At 36.5% G+C, this 20,156-nt stretch overlaps 1 protein-coding gene across 1 annotated transcript in view; it reads right to left on the bottom strand.

The window, feature by feature from the left end:
- The window catches only part of SPINK5 (serine peptidase inhibitor Kazal type 5), an 83,945-nt gene extending 71,271 nt beyond the window's left edge, over positions 1-12,674 (bottom strand). The window contains exons 1-4 of the mRNA XM_019809502.1: positions 12,560-12,674; positions 11,235-11,260; positions 7,091-7,218; positions 5,342-5,414 (exon numbers count right to left, since the gene is read on the bottom strand). Of these exons, the coding sequence (XP_019665061.1) occupies positions 5,342-5,414; positions 7,091-7,218; positions 11,235-11,260; positions 12,560-12,614 (282 nt within the window). The 5' untranslated portion in view covers positions 12,615-12,674. The remainder of the gene's footprint in view (positions 1-5,341; positions 5,415-7,090; positions 7,219-11,234; positions 11,261-12,559) is intronic.
- Between the last annotated feature and the right edge of the window lie 7,482 nt (positions 12,675-20,156).

The following is a 20,156-nucleotide window of genomic DNA, read 5'->3' as shown; positions in this document are numbered from 1 at the left end:
ACTGATTTTTCTACAAGTTTGCTAATTCTTCTTTCTTTTCTTCTTTCTTCCTTTTTTTTTTAAAGATTTTATTTATTTATTTGACAGAGAGAGAGAGAGACAGCAAGAGAAGGAACACAAGCAAGGGGAGTGTGAGAGGGAGAAGCAGGCTTGCCACCCACCGAGCAGGAAGCCCAATGCAGGGCTCGATCCCAGGACCCTGGGATCATGACCTGAGCCGAAGGCAGATGCTTAAGGGCTGAGCCACCCAGGAGCCCCTACTAATTCTTTCTTATGCAACCTTGAAGCTGCTTTTGAACCTCTCTACCCAGGATTATTTGAGTTATGCTTGTCAACTCCAGAATTTCTGCTTGAGATATGTACCTTTGTCTATCTCCATCTCTAACTACTGAAAATTTCTATTTGTTTATTCATTGTTACTATACTTTCCTTTAATTATTCAAATACAGTTTTCTTCAGTATTTGAATATTTTTTAAATAGCTGCTTCAAGTCTTTGTGACTAATATCCAGAGACACTCAGTGATAGTTTCCATTGGCTTCCCCCCCCCCGAGTATGGGTCATACATTCCAGTTACTTTCCATATTTCATAATTTTTGTTCAAGATTGGAAATACTGGATGATGATTTACTATAAAGATTATTTTTGCTTTTTTATTGTTTATTTGCATATTTGGCTGGGTTAATTCTCTGATTTCTTGCTGTCCCACAGTTTACAGCTGTTGATGTGTCTGCTATGAAAATGTTTATAGTTTTATTTTTTTAAGACTGGCTCTCTGGGGTACCTGGGTGGCTCAGTCGTTGGGCATCTGCCTTCGGCTCAGAGCGTGATCCCAGAGTCCTGGGATCGAGCCCCACATCAGGCTCTCATGCTGGGAGCCTGCTTCTTCCTCTCCCACTCCCCCTGCCTGTGTTCCCTCTCTTGCTGGCTGTCTCTCTCTCTGCCAAATAAATAAATAAAATCTTAAAAAAAAATAAGACTGGCTCTCTAGGTTTTTCTTTCTTTATCTCTATAACTTAGTGGTTGGCCAATGATGAGACACAGTTTGGGCTCAAACACCTCAGGCTAGTAAGGCTTCCACTGCCTATACATAGGCCTGTATATAATGGGGAGGGCATACAAAATGCAGGATATATTTACATCCACCCCAGCATTTGCTTTCCACTAAGGTTTTTTTCACGTGTCTTTTCTTTTCTTTTCTTTTCTTTTCTTTTCTTTTCTTTTCTTTTCTTTTCTTTTCCGGTGCAAAAAAAAATGGTCTTATTAAAGTATGGGGACAGGAAGTGGGCAGAAAGAGCTGCTTTATGTGTGTTTTCTAAGTGCTTGTGCACAGTCTTATGGTCGACTAAAACTCTGTGAATTGTTTGGTCCATCTTTGCTCTCTGCTGCCCATGTGTGAAGACCCAGCCAGAAATAGGCTTGCCTCAACCATGCTACAACTTCAGGCCACTATCCTTACTCTTGGTGAAGATCATGACATCCACTGAAAACATCTCTGGATATGGTTGTTGCCCACTACTCTAAATTCCTTTAATAAAGACTGCAGTTGCTGACCCTCAGAGCCTGCCCTAAGAAGGTAGACCCTCCATACCAACCACGCAACAGGAGTGAGATGGGAGTATCCCTAAATGAGAATATCATAGACGCTTCATTGTTTCAAAGCAAAATGTAGCACTTTTTCAAGCATAAATGCTTGTCAGAGCGACATAGGCTATTGGTCAATTTCCAGAGTGCTATTATGGTTGTTTTGGTCAATTTCGTCTCAATTTATAGTTGCTTTTTGGATAAAGGATTTGCTGTCCTCCTTAGTCAGCCATAGCCTTAGGTGCTACCACTCAGAGTAATTCTATATTGATTTCAAAACCAGATAAGAATAATTAAATTATAATTATAAAATATAATTTTAATTATATAGTTTTAATTATTTTAATTATAAAAATAGTTTCAAATTTTCTAAATAAAATACTAACTATTCAAATTCAACAGTGTATTAAAATGTATTATTGTTAAGTATGATTTATCCTAAGAAAACATTAATAGTTTAACATAAGCAAATTTTCTAAATAAAAATAAGAATAATTAAATTATAATTATAATTAATTATTGATTATAAATAATTAAATTATTTATAAAATATAATTTTAATTATATAAATAGTTTTAATTATTTTAATTATAAAAATAGCTTCAAATGTTCTAAAAAAATACTAACTATCCAAATTCAACAGTGTATAAAAAATGTATTATGCTTAAGTATGATTTATCCTAAGAAAATATTAAGTTTAACATAAGCAAATTTATCAAGAAATTTATTACATTAATAGACTGAAGGAGAAAAATCAGAAAATTATTTCAATAGTTGTAGAAAAGACATTTGATAATGATCAAAACAGATTCAGAAGATTAAGAACAGAAAGGAATTTTCTAAACTTGCTAAAGTTTATTTAAAAACCACTTACAGTAAACATACTTAATGGAACAACTCTAGATATATTCCTTTTAATATATGAAGAGAGGGCAATCTGATATTCATTATCATCACTACTGTTTAACTATGGAATTCTAGATCCTGGCCAATGATATAAGAAAAGAAAGAGAAATAAAGGAGTGATAAAATGGAAAAGAACGTTATAAAACACTTATTATCTCCTATTATGCAGATAATGTGATCAACTACCAAGAAAAAAATGATAGAATTAATAGATAAACTATCAGAATTAACAGAAGATATCATAAAGCTGTTCAATGTGAGATCAACCTGTAGAAATCAACAGAATTTGTCTATACCAACAATAACCAGATAGAAATACCATAAACAACAAAATACCAAACAATCAATAAAATGACTAATTTTCTAGGTATTAGCAAAAATTACAAAAATCTGTGGAGAATACTTAATCGATTTCATAAAGTACACAGAAATTACCATGAATTAATGATAAAGTATTCTGTGCTCTTCAGTTGGGCAGGTTAATATTATAAAAAGTCAATTTTACTCAATTAATTTATAAATTCTTTGTACCCTAATCACTTTGGGTTCCCAAACTCAAGTTGGATTTTACATAAACTCAGTAAACTTTTTATTTCTAATATGTGGGAAAATACATGTCTATGCGTAGGTAAGTCAACTTGGAAAAAGATGAATTAATGAAAGGGGACCTGCCTTATTAGTTATTAAAGCAATGAGCTCATATGAACAAAGTAGGGAACTCAGAAACACACATAAGAAATTAATACCCTGCACAGTTGGCAATCTACATCAATGAGAAGTACTGAATAAGTGAATCAATCAATTTAGAAAATAAAAGTTTCTACATGGACCAAATACATTAAAGATTATGAGGAACTGGACTGTGGGTGATAGAAATGAAAATGGGGAAAAGAAGTCATATTTGAGAAAGACTTTGGAGACAACAGCAATGAGAGTTGGAGATGGATTGGATATTAGAATTGGAAAGTGAAAAAATGACGTACTAGTGAAGAAGAAATTGATGATGCAAGTGAGAGAGGCTGTAGGAGGAAAATTCTTGAACAGGAAGAGCACCTTATTCTGAAAGTGAGCGTCCAGGGTTGATTTCTGATGGGAGGAATCTAAGCAGACAAAGTAGGTAGATTTTTCTCTCTTATAGGGGAAAGTAACAACAAAAACAGTGTAATTACATGAATCCATTCAAACATAAACAAGTAAAAATCTAAACAGAAATTACCCAAAGGGCCCACAGCCAAACATGGACTACCTTACTTTATAAGTAAGTACGTTCCTAGGTAGCAAAACAAGTAACCGTAAGGACTTAAGAGGTAAAAATTATAACTCATGCATAAAATGATAACAGAAAGGTATGTCTTAGAATTTTAAAGTTTTATTTCTTAAAAATCTTATTTGATTAAAATTCAGTAAATGTGTGTCTACATGTGAAAACATCTGAGTAGCAATATTTAGAAATAGTTTTGTTAGAATTGGTATGTGTGTGTATTTCATTTTTTTGTTTGTCATTTGCTTGTATTTTATATCTTAAAACATCATTGATCAGTTTCTCATGAAGGAAAAAGATGGGGAAGAGTGGGTGGAGAAGGAGAAGAGATCTCAGTGAATGAGCTTCTCTCTAAATGTGACAACTAAAGGCAGAATTGGAACTTACCAGGAAACTTTTCTGATCTCCATAGATTTTGTAGAGCACAGAAGCTGCTCTTTTTGCTCAGATAAAGGATCTGCAGTGATTGACCAATTGAATGGTGACTGTGTTATTGTTTTGAAAGTGAGACCAGCTGAGTTCAAGAATTTGGTTGAGCAGATTTACTGTGGAGGCTAAGATTCTCAGACATTTCCAAGTAACGTTGATAGGGAAAATTTTAGCTTGGTTAGACCAGGGATGTTACAGTAATTTGGGTGTGTCTCCTCTGACTGATTGTTTTAATTATGTGTCAGGAACAGGAGAGGAGGGACAGAAAGAAGATCTGGAGTGCTATGAATAGTTGTCAGGATTCAAAGTGATAACCCCCAGCTTCATCAACAGCTTACTGTGACATAGTATAGGCCAGAAATTTCCCTCAATCTGGGTCTAGTATTCTTATTTTTTTGTAGAAATAAAAAATCTTTGTAGAAATAAAAAAATTACAAAGTGAAATCATTGTGTGGGGGCTTGAATCTGTACAGTTTCTTTCATTTTATTCCATTTTTTATTAAAAACCTTTTTTTTTACCACAGAATACTTTTCTCAAACAAATATCAGCCTGTTTTCCAAACTGCAAAATAGATGTAAATAAGCAACTCTAGTTGAGTTAGAGAACCTCTCTAGGTATCAGAAAGGACATGCAGTAGGAAGTAAAAGAATAAAAGAAAAAAAATGAATCAAATGCCTGCTAATATATGTTAAACACTATATCTGCCTTTTTAAAGTTAGTTTCTCATTTGATCCACATTCCAGTTCACAGATGAAAAAATTGAGACCCCAGAGATACATAAATTACCCAAGTGACAGACAGTAAGAATTCTGACATTTGAAATTAGTTCTGATAGTTCCATGAAGGTTCTTACTGAAGCTGAGACAGGACAGGAGGAATGAGGAATGGCCATGGAAGGCAGATATCACACTCACTTACTCCACCTCTTAGCGTCTGTCAGTGCCCAGAGTGTTTTCTGAGAGTTGGGTCATGGGTTGGGCATATGGACAAGATGTACCAGAGATTTAGCCCACCCCTGGACTAAGCCATGTTCCCTCCCTTCTAAGTAGCTGGCTTCACAACAGGTATGACCTAGTAATTAGGAAATAAACAAATAGCTCTAAATAGAGTCAAACATAATCTTGAAAGCAATTACGAAAAGTTGACTTCAAATAATCTCACCTTTTCTGGGGCAGCGGCCCGGGAGGCTCTCGTTAAATAGACGGCCCTTTTCTGGGATTTTGCTTCTTTTTCCCTGGAAAACAGCAGGGAGTAACATAGCTTAGACACGCTTTCCCAATTTGGGGGATAATAGCATACATGTCAACCTTAATTTTGACTCTTTTCCTCAGCTCAATCTAGTATATCAGATGTGGAGGTAGGTATGTGCAGAAATTAGCTAAGCGACCATCAATCTCTCCTCAATGCTGAAAAATATCTCGGACATGACTGTACAGGAGGTGAGAATCTCTACCTTTAACTGCACAATCAGCAGACTCCCCCCCACCCGACCCCTTTAAATGCTTCCAACATCCAGGTGGTCACCAACTCTAAAAGCCATCTTTGCCATTGTTCGAACAGTCTCTTTGAAATACCATATTCACACTGAACCAAAATCTATCTGCCTTTTTTGGTTTTGGTTCTAGACTGTAAGGTCCCATAGAGCAAATTCAGAAATTTAAGGATAGCTTCTATGCCTTGTACATCTCCTTTCCAGTTTAAGAAACCAAGTTTATTCCAACATAATTTAAATAGGTAACAAAAACAATAATCGAATGAGTGATTTCAACGAGATAAATAACTTGCCTTGTATGTCTCAAGGCATTTCATTTTTGTTTTAAATTATTTTTCAGTAAATGTACTATATTCATAGTTTCAGTCTCCTATCAAGACATCCTATATAACAAGAAGGAAGCTTTATAGTAAATAATACATCTGGTGGTTTACATTCAACTTTCAAGAGAATAAGAAGAAACTGCTCAGCTTGCCCTGAGTCTCCCCCACCCCCACCCCCTAAATCTTCCCTTCTTCCTCCCTCTTCCACAATTTCTTCACTAGGAGCAGCATGTGTGATCACAGCTTCATTATCCCAATATTACTGACTATGTCAAATTAAATCCCCTGAGACATACCATCTGGCATTTAAAAAGCTAATTATAATAACATAATTATCTTGAATGGATAAGCTTAGTATTGGCTTGGTATCAGTGTTAGGTTTTGATGGTGGTCAGAAAGTAAAGATGACCTCCTTGTTCAAAAACTGATTAGAACACTTTGATGTGAGGATTTTCAATTGATAACAAGCCTTCTTTAACCTTTGGGTGTCATTGAAGAGAAGGAAATTAAGCTAAGAAGCATTGCATAGATGTCAGTAAACCTCCAGGACACTCACCCTTCCTGAGCTGCCGAGAGGTGGAAGCTAAAATCAATTCTTTAGACCATGTCATCCTCATGTAATCCAAAATGTCTAAAGACACTGGCAGCTCACAGGATCAGGGTGTGTCCCGCTTAAGTCTTTCTACTGGTTGGCTGCCAGAAGGAGAGTTTGGCATCATTCCCAGGGGGCTTTCCTCAGTCCCGAGGGTACAACAGAGTCAGGGCTTAACAGACCAAAGAATTCTTTTTTCCCAGAGTCAGGAAACTCAGATTGGAACTACTTCCTCAAAAGACTACTAAGTACTATGTAAGGTATTAACCCTGGGCCCTCTGGAATGCTTCAGAACACCATTTCGGTGATTGTTAAAATCTTTTCAGGTAGGTGGCACTTATCCAACTTCACCCGATGAAAGGTGTCAGAATGATCTGCTAAGCATTTTTATTTATTAACCTTTAAGATTTAGAAAAATATATTTGACAGAAGATAAAAAGAATACATTTACTAGTCCAGAGAATAGCTGGTAACTCAAACACTTAAAGAGGAATTTTACTCACAGTATCATTTTGCACGTGGCACATCTATTGATGAAGGCTATTCCACTGGGGCTTTGAAAAAGTTTTTTATCTTGGGAACAAAATAATTTTCCATTTTTCATCAATGCCCGATACTCATCGCATGTTACCTAAGGAAAAGATGAAAAAAAGCATGTTTACTGAAATCTCATTAAAGCAAGACTTTACATTCCAAGAACTTCCTTGAGCAATATTATTTAAAGACCAATACCTGCTTTGTATAGAAGCCATTCACTCAATCGACACAAATAACACAAACAAAAGCAATGACTGGATTGTCTGCTGGAGCTTCCAAATCTACATAATAAGCTTTCTTCCAAAACAATTAGTGAAATGGAAAGACCTGCCTTATATTTCAGGTTTGTCATTTACAAGCCCAATAGTCTTAGCAAATTAACTTCTCCATGGCTAACTTTCCTATCTGTAAAAATAGAGGATATAATTTCATGGGGTCCATAAGTATTGTGAGGTTTAAATATTATAAGTATGTAAAACTTTCAAAGTGCCTGACACATAGTAGATAATCAATAGTGACATTATCCTCCTCCCCTCTTCTTTGTCTCTTTTTTATTATTGTTGTGATTATTATTATTGGAATATGACACACATAAAATACCTACTGCACAGTAGGTCAATAATAATGGCTGTCAAAAGGAACACGAAAGGATTGCTGAAAAGGTTAATTCAATATATTTTATGGAAGGCTTGCTATCTGTCAACTCTTAAAATCAATGGTGCATTTGCACTATCTCGCTAAGTACTGATTTAATATGTTATACTCCCTATTAGAAAATCCAGTGGGCCTTTAGAGCAGGCCTTTGGAATCTAAGTTCTGTGGTTTCTCAGTTTTTGATTTTGCCAAAAAAAAAAAAAAAAGGGGTAATAGGGTGATCGGCACCCGTAACAGGGTGATGGGCACGAGATGTAATGAGCTCTGGTTGTTATATACAATTGATGAATCACTGAACTCTATCTCTGAGACTAATAATATACTGTATGTTAATTGATTGAATTAAAAGAAAAGAATTCTGTTCAGCCTCCTATATCTTTAAAATAATCATTAAATCAGTCAACAAAAGCTCATTATGGTATTAATTTACTTTGCTAGGTGTCACAGATACAGCTAGGTGCATGGATATAGCAATAAGCCGGAAGCATCCTTGCCGAAACTGTGCTTACCGCCGAATGGGTAATAATGTGCTTCACCTAGCCTCTTAAACATGGGAGGCCATTGGTAGCACTTGCAGATGATTAATGGTGAAGAAAAATAAATAAATAATATCAGAGACTAGCCCTGGGAAATTTTGCCAATGGTGACCTACAAAAATATCTCCAAAATTATTATCACCACCCAGTGATCTTATCTGAGTAGCACAGCAATAATTTCTGGCAACAGACTGACGACTGGGCCTCTTGATGCTACAGTATCTTACGACAACTTTGCAAGTTACTGCTTAGATTGCTGGATATAACTGATTCTAACTTTGTGTTAGAATCTAACTTTGTGAATCAGAGAAGAGCCTGGTGTGGATAGGCTGGTGATGGGTAGTAAGGAGGGTACGTATTGCATGGTGCACTGCGTGTTATACACAAGTAATGAATCGTGGAAATTTACATCAAAAATTAGGGATGTACTGTATGGTGACTAACATAATATAATAAAAAATATTATTAAAAAAAACAAACAAACATATCCCTAATAAGGCAGGTCTTAAGAAAGTACTGAAAACAAAGATTCATGAAACACTAGAATGAAGCTTTTCGTAGTTTTTAGTGGTCGACTGAAAAAGAACATTACCAATCAGGATAAGTCCTGAATTGGACTTCAGTATTACAATGAGCTGAATGCCTAATTTCTAGAAAGACCCGCTTTTTTTTTTTTTTTTTTTTTTTTTTTTTTTTTTACAGATGGACAACCAAGACCCAGAGAGAAGTTAAGATTAATTAGCTTAATTAGTTAAGATAGAACTCAATGCTGTTTTTCTGAGTTATGAAATAATCCAACATATTCTCTTGGCAAACAGGAAAAGGCCATACAAATTGAAAGCAGGAAGTAGGTTTTCCCTGGGAAAGAAGGAATGTCCTCTCAATTACCCAACCCTGAGGGAGGGTTGAAACAGGAGCAGATCTATACCGAAAAGACATCCCGAGGTAGGAAGATTGCTTTTCAACAAGTGTTTACTTGCAGTCTTTTGGCTTGTGCCCATTTTGTTTTGTTTTGTTATTGTTGCTGTTGTTTGTATTTTCTCCACACATCTCAGAAGAACTAAAGCCCTCCAGGGCCAAACTCCTTCCTTAACTGGCTGCTCTGTAGCCCACCCTCCTTCAGCAGAATAAAATCCCCCAGGAGCTGGCATCACCCCCACTCTGTCTTAGGGCACTAACAAGCTCCTTTTGGCTTTATAATAATGTGATGACAAATTTAAGTATAAGGTAAAGATCCTTGCAGGGCACTATGGTGCTTTTCTGTGCTATGCTGGCTCGTGTTTATAACATTCAATATGCTTTTCTGGCACTATAAGAACTCAAACTACTGAATTTGGAAAATAAAAATTCCAGCACCATAAGAAAGACTAAATCAGTAGCTTTCACTTCTGATGAAATATACAAAGACTGTTGTAAGAAATATTTCCAGAGACATATTTATTTCTTTGTGTTCTTGCTTATGCCAACATAAAGGATGGCTAAATTTTTTTAAAAGATATTTTCCAGTGAAATAGAGTTTAATGGTATAAAAAGTCACAGTTGCAAAATTAGAAATATCCACCAGAATCACCACCCATTATCAAAGACTCTGAAAAAGAAAACTATGGCTTCATGCACAGTGAAATTTTACAATACTCTTCTTTTTGCCAGTATAACATGCAAGTAAGATGCTCTTTGATTGCCCCAAATCCAACTTTTTTCCTTCTCTACTATATTACCCTGCTTATTCCATAGAGGTTTCCGAGACTCTCCTTACATAGCAAATTTAGATGAAATAATAAAAGCTATGATGGAATTTTCTAGAACATTCCTGAAATAAGTTTCTTTAAAAAACTGTTACAGTAAACTATAGCAAGAGAGTGTTTTAACAATAGTTCTAAGAGTTTCATTATAGATAAGCATTGTTTTACTGTTTTATTATTTTAATGTTCATGGCTTTTTAAGAAACATGGCACATATTGACTATATACCTAGAACTATTTTAAGTGTTGAATTACTGGCATAGGGGTGTGTGTGTGTGTGTGTGTGTATTTGGCTCTGGACTTTTTTTTTCCAAATAGATAAAAATAATTAACTTCTATAGAAAATGATTCTTTTATTGCTCAAACAAAAGATCTCTAAGAGTTGGCTAAGCACCCTCCTGAGTCAAGGCCTCTACCATCTCAGGTTCTTCTCCCTGATCTGCTGTCATCTGCAAAAATCTTCAGGACTTACTACCTTCAGATCCTTGGTCTAATACTATCTTTTCAGAGAACACTTGAGTATCCTAAGAAGAACTGATACCACCTCCATCCCCCAAAATTCCTATCTTCCATCCTGCTTCATTTTCCTCCTAGCATTAATCATTATTTAATGTGCTGCATATTTTACTAATTTACTCATTAACGTATCTGTTTTCCTCCACTAATATGTAAGTGCCACAGGGGAGGGTTCTTGTCTATTCTCTTTATTTTCTATTATCCCTAATAATTCAAACAGGGTCTGACAAATGACAGATGCTCAGTAAATGTTTACTGAATGAAACATATACACTGACTATATACAAGGTACAGACAACCGCTTTATAAACAATGACCACAAGGACACTTATTTCTGCTTTCTGTGTCTGCCATGACTTTTTCAGCTATTAAATCGAACAATACTAATTCACTGGTTTGTTTATGGAATTTGAGAGCACTCCTTTAGCATGGTAGATTGCCTCTTACAGGCATCCATCATCATTAATACATTGTGTGCGTGTGTGTGTGTGTGTGTGATTCATGTCTTCCTTCATAAAGACCTGTTTCTGTATTTTTAATAAAAGCTATTAGTACCTATCAGTATAATATGTCTGTATTATTAATGTGAAGGTGTTGGCCACAGGCCATTTTTCTTTAGAGATTTTGGAATGGATTTGATGAACAGAAAAAGCAGGACTAACCTGATTTTCATCCTCACTGGCAGCATCTGGGACAAAAGTACAGAAACCAAAGTTAAGGGAATGTAAAATATTCAACAAATAAACAATTCACTCAGTGCGGTGCTTTGCTTATTTTAATGCCTGCATGTTATAAAACCACAAATTGCTTTTGAACACATTAAAATTCACCATGGCAAACAAAATGAGGGCACTGCACCAGGAAATCAGTACATGTACTCACAGAGGTCTCGTCACTCATAAAAGTCAAATTACTTTGGAAAATAATACTCATGTACTTTCTTACCCCCTTCATAATATCTAATTTCAAAGAGATCCTTTCACAGCAAAGTATGGCCGACCTCTTTTAAAATTATAATATAACAAATATATCATGTCAATTATAATTTGAAAGTATAATGTAGCATAGTTTATATCATATATGCACATAAAATGAAAGTTTCTGAATTCTTTCTTGTCTCCTTATTAAAGCTACAAAAATTAGAGATCTGACAAAGATCCAAATAAATATAGGCTATTATACTCTCTCATTAACAAACTCCCGTTTGTACTTACACGCTTATTTTAGGAAAGTGGCATCTTTTATGTATAATGATCTCCTGACTCTCCATCTCCGAGATTTTCTTTTAAAAAATACAAATGCTTCAGAGCAAGATTGAGTCTAGGAAATTCATGTTCTCTTCAAATTCAAACAGCAAATACAAAAACCTACCTTCTACATCCCACAAAATTCTCTTACCTTTTAGGAGAAACACTTTCAATCCATTTAGGATTTGATAACACAAAAATAAAATATGCTAGAAGGCACTACTGCTTTCAAATAAGAATAGATGATTGAATTTGATTTTTAATAGTTTATATAGTATTATTATTTATAAAATATACATCTAAGTTTTAAATATCATATACATAATTCTTATCAGTATGAATTTATATGCTTCGTATCATATATATGTACAAATACATAATTCCTAACAGTATGAATTGATATGCTTGGTGAGGGGAAGATGAAGAAGAATCTATTAGCTTTTCAGAATGAATATAGAATTAATAGAAGGATTTCTCATGGATAAAAATTCAGATTATGTCAAACTATTTGCCATGTCTAAAGTTGACAACATAGTTATTAAGCCACATATATAATTCTTCAAAACTCTGTTTTTGGCAAGATATTTCAAGACTATACATAAACATATATGTATAATCACACAAACATACTTACATACATACACACATACACATTTGAGGAGTAGGGGGAGGGAGACAAGTCCCTGCCCAGGGCTTTGCCATGTGTGGCAAGAGGCTTAGATTACATGCAAATTGCTCACCTTGTATGAGGCAAAAGGCCAGGGTCAGAAGCATTGACACTTTGGCTATCTTCATGTTGAAGATGATGTAAGTCAATTACAAGTCGGCTCCGTGCATTGCTCACCAGCTGGTGCTCTAAGACTGAACCCATGGCAGTGCAGCTCACTTTTTATATACTTGGTGACACCCATAATAACAACCGACATTACAAAACCAGTTGTTCTAGGTCATGCTAGACTTAATATACCACATTAATATAGTTTCCATCCTTTAGCATCCTGTCAAGGTGGCAGATTTGAACAGATAGTGTCTATTTCTACAGTTCTAATATATTTTCATGATACCTCTCCCAAAAGGCAATAGATTGAGTCCAAGAAATCTATTAAAGTTTGATGCTCCATACTCCTATGTAAGAACTGAATTCTTCACCAAGACCAGACATAACTTTGCAGACAAGCATGTTTCTAACTGGGCTCCCTTCATAAGTGGGAGGGGAGGAAAGAAGACAGATGGGTTATCCTACTAGTCAAGTCGAGACTTACAGATTCCCACCTCTGGAGAAAGTTGCTAAGAGTAAGAGAAGCTAGAATTCCTGGTGCTTCCATCTGAAGGTGTTTTGAAAGGACTCAATTCAGTGCCACGGACTCACGTACAAGTTAGAGTGAACAACTCAAAGAGATAACCCAGAAAGATTTTAACATTGAGTACATGGGGAAGTCAAAATTCAGAAAAGGGACAATGACTTTCTCCAGAGCACATAGTTTAGGTGGAAGAGGCAGAGGTGGTACTTGAGGAAGACCACAAGTTCAACACTTTTTTTTTTTTAACTCCATCCACTGCTTCCATCGCACATTGATAAAGGCAGAAACTATGTGAAATTGAAGTTTGCACATAACTACTTTCAAAAATTCTCAATCTGAAGGATATTTTCTATCCTAAAGCCTTATCTTTTAGTCTAACCAAACACAGTATTCATAAACATTAGAGGCTCAAGCTTTAACTTTCCATAGCCCATCACTCCCTAAATTACTGTTTGAAAAGTGTGGCTCAATTTCCCCCTAAATTAACTTTACTCCAATATTGACTCATTATTTAGTCTCCCAGGAAGAAAAGAATTAAATACTTAAAAATATAAATTTATCAATGTAACATTTTTCCAGAGAAAGTATCTTCTCCTTAGTTCCTTCATCCATTTTATAAGTAATGCCTTTTGTTTACCAGCTTATTCTACTCTAATAGCTCAAGAAATCACCTCAAATATTATGCAAAAGGCAGAGCCAAATGGTTTGATTCCAGTACTCCAAAGGGTCTCCACATCCACAACAGGTAAGTTTGGGCCTTTATGGGATCAAAGCACTGTTGGAGTTTCTTCTAGAAAACTGATCTAAGGTTAGACAATTTGAGGATGATGTCAATATTCTGAAGACCATCAAACCCAGAATATTTTCTTTTTTTTATGAAATAACTTATTTCCTCTAAAAGTGTAATCATTGGTTTCAAGGTCTGTGCTTTGTTTCTTTCCAATGGTTTAGTAAAATGAGTGCCTATGGCAAGCAAGCTCACACTACATTATTGTTACAGATTAGAAAACTGAATCCATCATAGCTTAATAGAAAGAGAATGGAACAGGGAGTCAGGAAATTTGTTTCTATTCCTGTCTTTGCAACTACACAGTGTAATGGAAATGAACCTGGCTTTGACGTATGGTAGATGTGGGTTCAAATCTTGACTCACCGGTTACTAGCTGTGTTGCCTTGGGCAAGTCATTTATTTTCTCTCTGCCTCAGCTTCCCAATATGCAAAACAGGGGTGATAAAATTACATGTAAAATTGTTGTAAGAGTTAGAGGTAATTTGTGTGTATGTGTGTGTGTATGTATCTAAGGCTTAGAACAATTTTGAGTATAGTGATAAGTTTTATAGTTAGTGATAGCCGGTCTTGCATTTTTATGTCATTACAATGATGTAGTTGTATTATTAGGTAATTTCAAAGGTACAAGAAAAGGCAACATCTCTTGGACATTAACCCCACCAATAGATTTTAAGCTTATTCAGCATGTAATGACATCCTCAAAATATTCTAAAGTGAAATTAAAAAGTCAAGACATAAGTCCTCTTTTCATTTGCTATTATGTTCTAAACCACAATACCTAAAACAAATCAAAGCATTAGCTGTTTAAAACTTGTCAAAGTCATTGCAAGATTTCAATCAGCATTGATTCCTTAGCTTTCTCTGTAAAAGTGTCTTCTAAATATTTACATACAAGTATTAATTTTTTATTTTTTTCTGCTCTGTCAGATCATATGAAGTGAGTCCCAACAATACACTCTATCATTGGTGGCAAGAAAGCTTAACTCCTTACAGTAGAATTGGTGACTGTGTAATATGCTCTGATGAACCCCAAATCTAGCCCAAATGGATAGTATTCCCAGGAGTGGAAGTGGTGTGAGGGTAGAACAAAAGAACTAAAAGATTACTGTAGCTCTGAAGAATCTCTGCTATGAGGAAAGGTTGAGGAGTTGGTTTCCTTCTTACTGGAAAAGTGCTCCTTCCTGACACCCAGGACATCCTGAAATGATGAATAAGAAGCTTGGAACTGAGAACCTCTTCTATGAGGAGAGGGAGCCAAAAGAAGATTCAAGGAGCACCCCCAGGATTGGAAGGACAGTCAGCTGCCTCTTGGCATCAGGACTCTTTCTCCATTTCATTTCAGGAATGTTTTAAATCCAGAGGTGATTCATTGCATACTGTTAATAACTCCATGTATCTAAAAACCACAAAATTCAAATGAATAGGATTGAGATTTTAGAAAATTGGGGTTTGGGTTATCAGAGTGCTTTTTGTGTGTGGTTTTGAAAACTGTTTCTTCTTTATTGTTATTTTACAATATTGCATGACCATCTCTTCCATTCACATGAGTGAAAATGTCCTACTGACAGGAACACCGTGGTTGGATGAAAAGGCTGCTGGTAACAGGAGTGACACCTAAAGCAAAGTTTCAACTTAAGGTTAAAGCATGTAGATTGGCAAATGCCTGTCAGGGAAAGCAGGGTCAACAATATTCGCACCAGAGAAATCAGAGTTAAATGACAAAGGCATTAAAGATATGGGGTACCATGTAAGCCCCTTTGGCCCCTACCTCCACTCCTGACTTCACTGACACCTGTTGCCCCTTGAGGAGAAAGGATCTTGTACATCTTATTGTATCCAATGTAAATTACCCATTTTCTGTTTTTTCCTTAGCTCCTCCTGAGCCCTTAACATATCTCCACATTCTCTCATCATCTCCTCACTGCCCAAGTGCTTTCCTTTTTTTCTTTGGTTCGAAGTTTTTATTTCAATTCTAGTTAGTTAACATATAATGTTATATCAGTGTCAGGAGTAAGATTTAGTGATTCAGGGGCGCCTGGGTGGCACAGCGGCTAAGCGTCTGCCTTCGGCTCAGGGCGTGATCCCGGCGTTATGGGATCAAGCCCCACATCAGGATCCTCTGCTATGAGCCTGCTTCTTCCTCTCCCACTCCCCTGCTTGTGTTCCCTCTCTCGCTGGCTGTCTCTATCTCTGTCGAATAAATAAATAAAATCTTTAAAAAAAAAAAGATTTAGTGATTCATCATTTACATACAACACCCAGCGCTCATCCCAACAAGTGCCCTGCATAATAGCCATCACCCATTTAGCCACCCCTGTTTATCTCCCCTCTAATAACCCTCAGTTTGTTCTCTATATTTAAGAGTCTCTTATGATTTGCTTCCTTCTTTCTCTTTTACCCCCTCCCCTATGATCATCTGTTTTGTTTCTTAAATTCCACATATGAGTGAAATCATATGGTATTTGTCTTTCTCTGATTGCCTTATTTCACCTAGCATAATACATGCTAGCTCCATTCACGTCATTGCAAATGGGAAGAATTCATTCTTTTTGATGGCTGAGTAATATTCCATTGTATATACATACCACATCTTCTTTTTTTTTTTTAAAGTGCTGGGGACTGACATGCAGAGCTGTGGGTCTGGGAAGGGCTGCGTGTTCTAGGGCCTAGGGGTCCAGAAGCCCACACACCCCTGCTGGCTTCCCCACCCCACTGCCGCTTAGGGACAGGTTCCCAGCAGGCAGTGGGAGTGGAGGACACAAGGACCTGACAACCAGACAAGCCGGCGAGTGTGAGTACTTTTCCTTAAATTCCAAATTCCATTTTTTTTCTTTGGCTCTTTTAATTATTCATTAGACATGTAGAACCTTTTTTTTTTTTTTTTTGAGAATGGAGCTAGATTGTAAGAAGTACAAACTTTACAGTTCAGAACATGTATCAAGTGACCCAGAATCTGAATTCACATCAAGGATATTGACACAGAAGGAAGAGATGAGAAAACTATAAAAGTAAGCAAGGTTTTGTAGTTTAGTTTAGTTACTGAACATAGAGGTTGATTTCCAAAATCCAAAGTTATCAGACTATTGTTCAAATCTTCTCTTTTCCTATGTACAGATACCCTTGATGATCACAATAGTTTAATAAATAACTATATTATAGATAAAGATCACCTACATCTTTCAAAACGATCTGCCATCATTAGCTCTCTTGATTTGTTTATGCAATGACGTGACGTAGCAAAGTAGGTGCTATCCTTTTCTTACCTGCTCCAAATGGTACCATGAATGAGCCTCAGAGCAGGAACGAGTGAGGAAAGTAATCCCAGCCTTGCCACTTTCTCACCTTGTACACCCAATGTGGCTAACCCAGATTCTTACAGGGGGTTCAGAGAGAATCCAGACATTACGGTGCTGTAAACTAGGGACAGCGTGCTACTGCTAATGTAGTTTGTTTTTCTAATACCTTCTCTCGCATGCTCAAATGCGCACACACACACACACACACACACCCATATACTTATAATGACTAGGGCAAAAAGAAGTGTGTTGCGATCATGACCCAAAAGTGTATGTCCTAACAGATCTTAGAAGATGAAATAATTTCTTATTTTCTTAATTCTTAATTTCCTTTCCTAGAATTCTCATATTTTCCCCCATTAATTTAGCATGTCTGTATTCTCTTTTTTGAAAGACACTAACTGGAAAATAGCCTTTACGCACCTTCTTATCTTGCACTTTTCTGTTCACAGCTCACTTCACTCCCTCTCTGAGAATTCCTTTCTGTTTGTCTACAAAAGCTAAGAAACTATAGAGGGGCGCCTGGGTGGCACAGCGGTTAAGCGTCTGCCTTCGGCTCAGGGCGTGATCCCGGCGTTACGGGATCGAGCCCCCACATCAGGCTCCTCCGCTATGAGCCTGCTTCTTCCTCTCTCACTCCCCCTGCTTGTGTTCCCTCTCTCGCTGGCTGTCTCTATCTCTGTCGAATGAATAAATAAATAAAATCTTAAAAANTTAAAAAAAAAAAAAAAAAAAAGAAACTATAGAGATAAACATCTCTTTTTATCTAAAACAAGATGGGATGGGCACTGCTGGATCACAGAACCTGCTATTTATAGATATAATTGTTGCTTTTATTAGATTAGGATTAAGAAAACAAGAAAGTCTCAATATCTAATTTTTAATTGGATTAAGTTTTGCATTTTAGTTTATATTTGGTTCTTTTTTTTTTTTTTAAAGATTTTATTTATTTATTCGACAGAGATAGAGACAGCCAGTGAGAGAGGGAACACAAGCAGGGGGAGTGGGAGAGGAAGAAGCAGGCTCATAGCAGAGGAGCCTGATGTGGGGCTCGATCCCATAACGCCGGGATCATGCCCTGAGCCGAAGGCAGACGCTTAACCGCTGAGCCACCCAGGCGCCCCTATATTTGGTTCTTAAATACAATATCTCTACGGTTGATGCTACAGGAATCTCTGTTACATGACTCCACACTGCCCATCACCTGGAAATTCCATACATTCCACAGTCTCCTAGGATTCACTTTAACTATAGGAAACAAGTTCATGGAGCTACAGTCCTTTGAAAAAAATCACAGTGAATTAACTTTGAAGTAGCTAGTATAAGGAATTTTGGGGAAAGAATACTGCAAATTTTATGTGTGAAATATTTATATGTGTTTGTGTATACAGCAAGCAAGAACAAAATTTTTATATCTATAAGCAAAATTTGGATACGATAATTTATGTGTTTTTTGATTTATAAATCTTTATAAAACTATTTGCAAAGAAATATATTTGGTGGCATTTATTGTGCACTTACTGACAGGTATAACAACAAACCTAAAGGGTAAATATTTCATTCTTTTTTACAGGTAAAGAAATTGAGGTTCGGTGAAATACTGTAACTTTCCCAAGGTCATACAGCCTGTAAGCAGTAGTCTTTGCAACTGATAACTGTCATTGCAAATAAAGGCAGTCAAACTCCAAAGCCCATGCCCTTGAATACCACACACTGTAGAGACCACATCACCTACACCGATAATTAACTCAGCTCAGACACTCAACTGGTATGGTCACAGTTGTGTCTCTCCACAATTCGTATTTTGAAGCCTTAACACCGAGTACCTCAGAATGTGACTGTATTTGGAGGTAGGTCCTTTAAAGAGATGATTACATTAGGGTTGGGCCCTGACCCAAACTGACTGGTGACCTTATAAGAAGAAGAAATTTGGACACACAGAGAAATACCAGTGAGGTGTGTGCATAGTGACTTACACCAAGCCACCTGGCTTGTAGGTGGTTAACCTGGGAGTCATATCTAGGTCTTAAGATTTAAATTTCATTCAATCAAGTAACATATTGATGTCACAATCTTGATTCATTAGACAGAAAAAGGAAATAAAGGAATGAATAGAAATCATAGAGTTCTCAGGTAAGGGACCAAGTTCCTAAAATGTGATTTAAAAAGTTAAAAATGTGGGGTGCCTGGGTGGCACAGCGGTTAAGCATCTGCCTTCAGCTCAAGGCATGATCCCAGCGTTGTGGGATCGAGCCCCACATCAGGCTCCTCTGCTATGAGCCTGCTTCTTCCTCTCCCACTCCCCCTGCTTGTGTTCCCTCTCTCGCTGGCTGTCTCTATCTCTGTCAAATAAATAAATAAAATCTTAAAAAAAAAAAAAAGTTAAAAATGTAAGTCCACAGTGAAGTGTTAAGGTATTCCAATGGATTTTTTAATACTCCCCACATGAATACAACAAATATTGACTAAATGCCTACATTTGCCTGGCACTGTTTGAGAGCCTGGTGCTAAATTTTTGAATAAAAAAGACATGATCTCTGATCTTTATGAGATTATAATCTAGTGGAAGAGGTGGAAAAAAATACAAATCACTGTTCAATCAAATCTGTCAAAGTGTTTTTATTCTTTATTTTTTAAAGATTTTATGTATTTATTTTAGAGAGACAGAAAGATCATGAGCAGGGTGGGGGAAAGCAGAGGGGAAGGGAAAGAGAGAGAGAGAGAATCTGAAGCAGACTTTGTGCAGAGCATGGGGCCTGATGCGGGGCTCAATCTCACGACTGCAAAACCAAGAGTCAGATGCTTAACTGACTGAGCCACCCAGATCCCCCAGTGTGAAAGTGTTTTTTAAAAAGATGTCCATGGAGTAAAGCTAACATATAACACAGGTTTTAGCCCCTGGAGGGGGATTCCCTGATGAAATCAGGCTCAATTTAAAAAAATGAACTGG

Source organism: Ailuropoda melanoleuca, chromosome 3, assembly GCF_002007445.2.
Source record: "Ailuropoda melanoleuca isolate Jingjing chromosome 3, ASM200744v2, whole genome shotgun sequence".
Classification (NCBI taxonomy): Eukaryota; Metazoa; Chordata; class Mammalia; order Carnivora; family Ursidae; genus Ailuropoda; species Ailuropoda melanoleuca.
The sequence above is the reverse complement of the archived record's forward strand: the minus strand, read 5'-3'. Positions and strand labels throughout refer to the sequence as shown.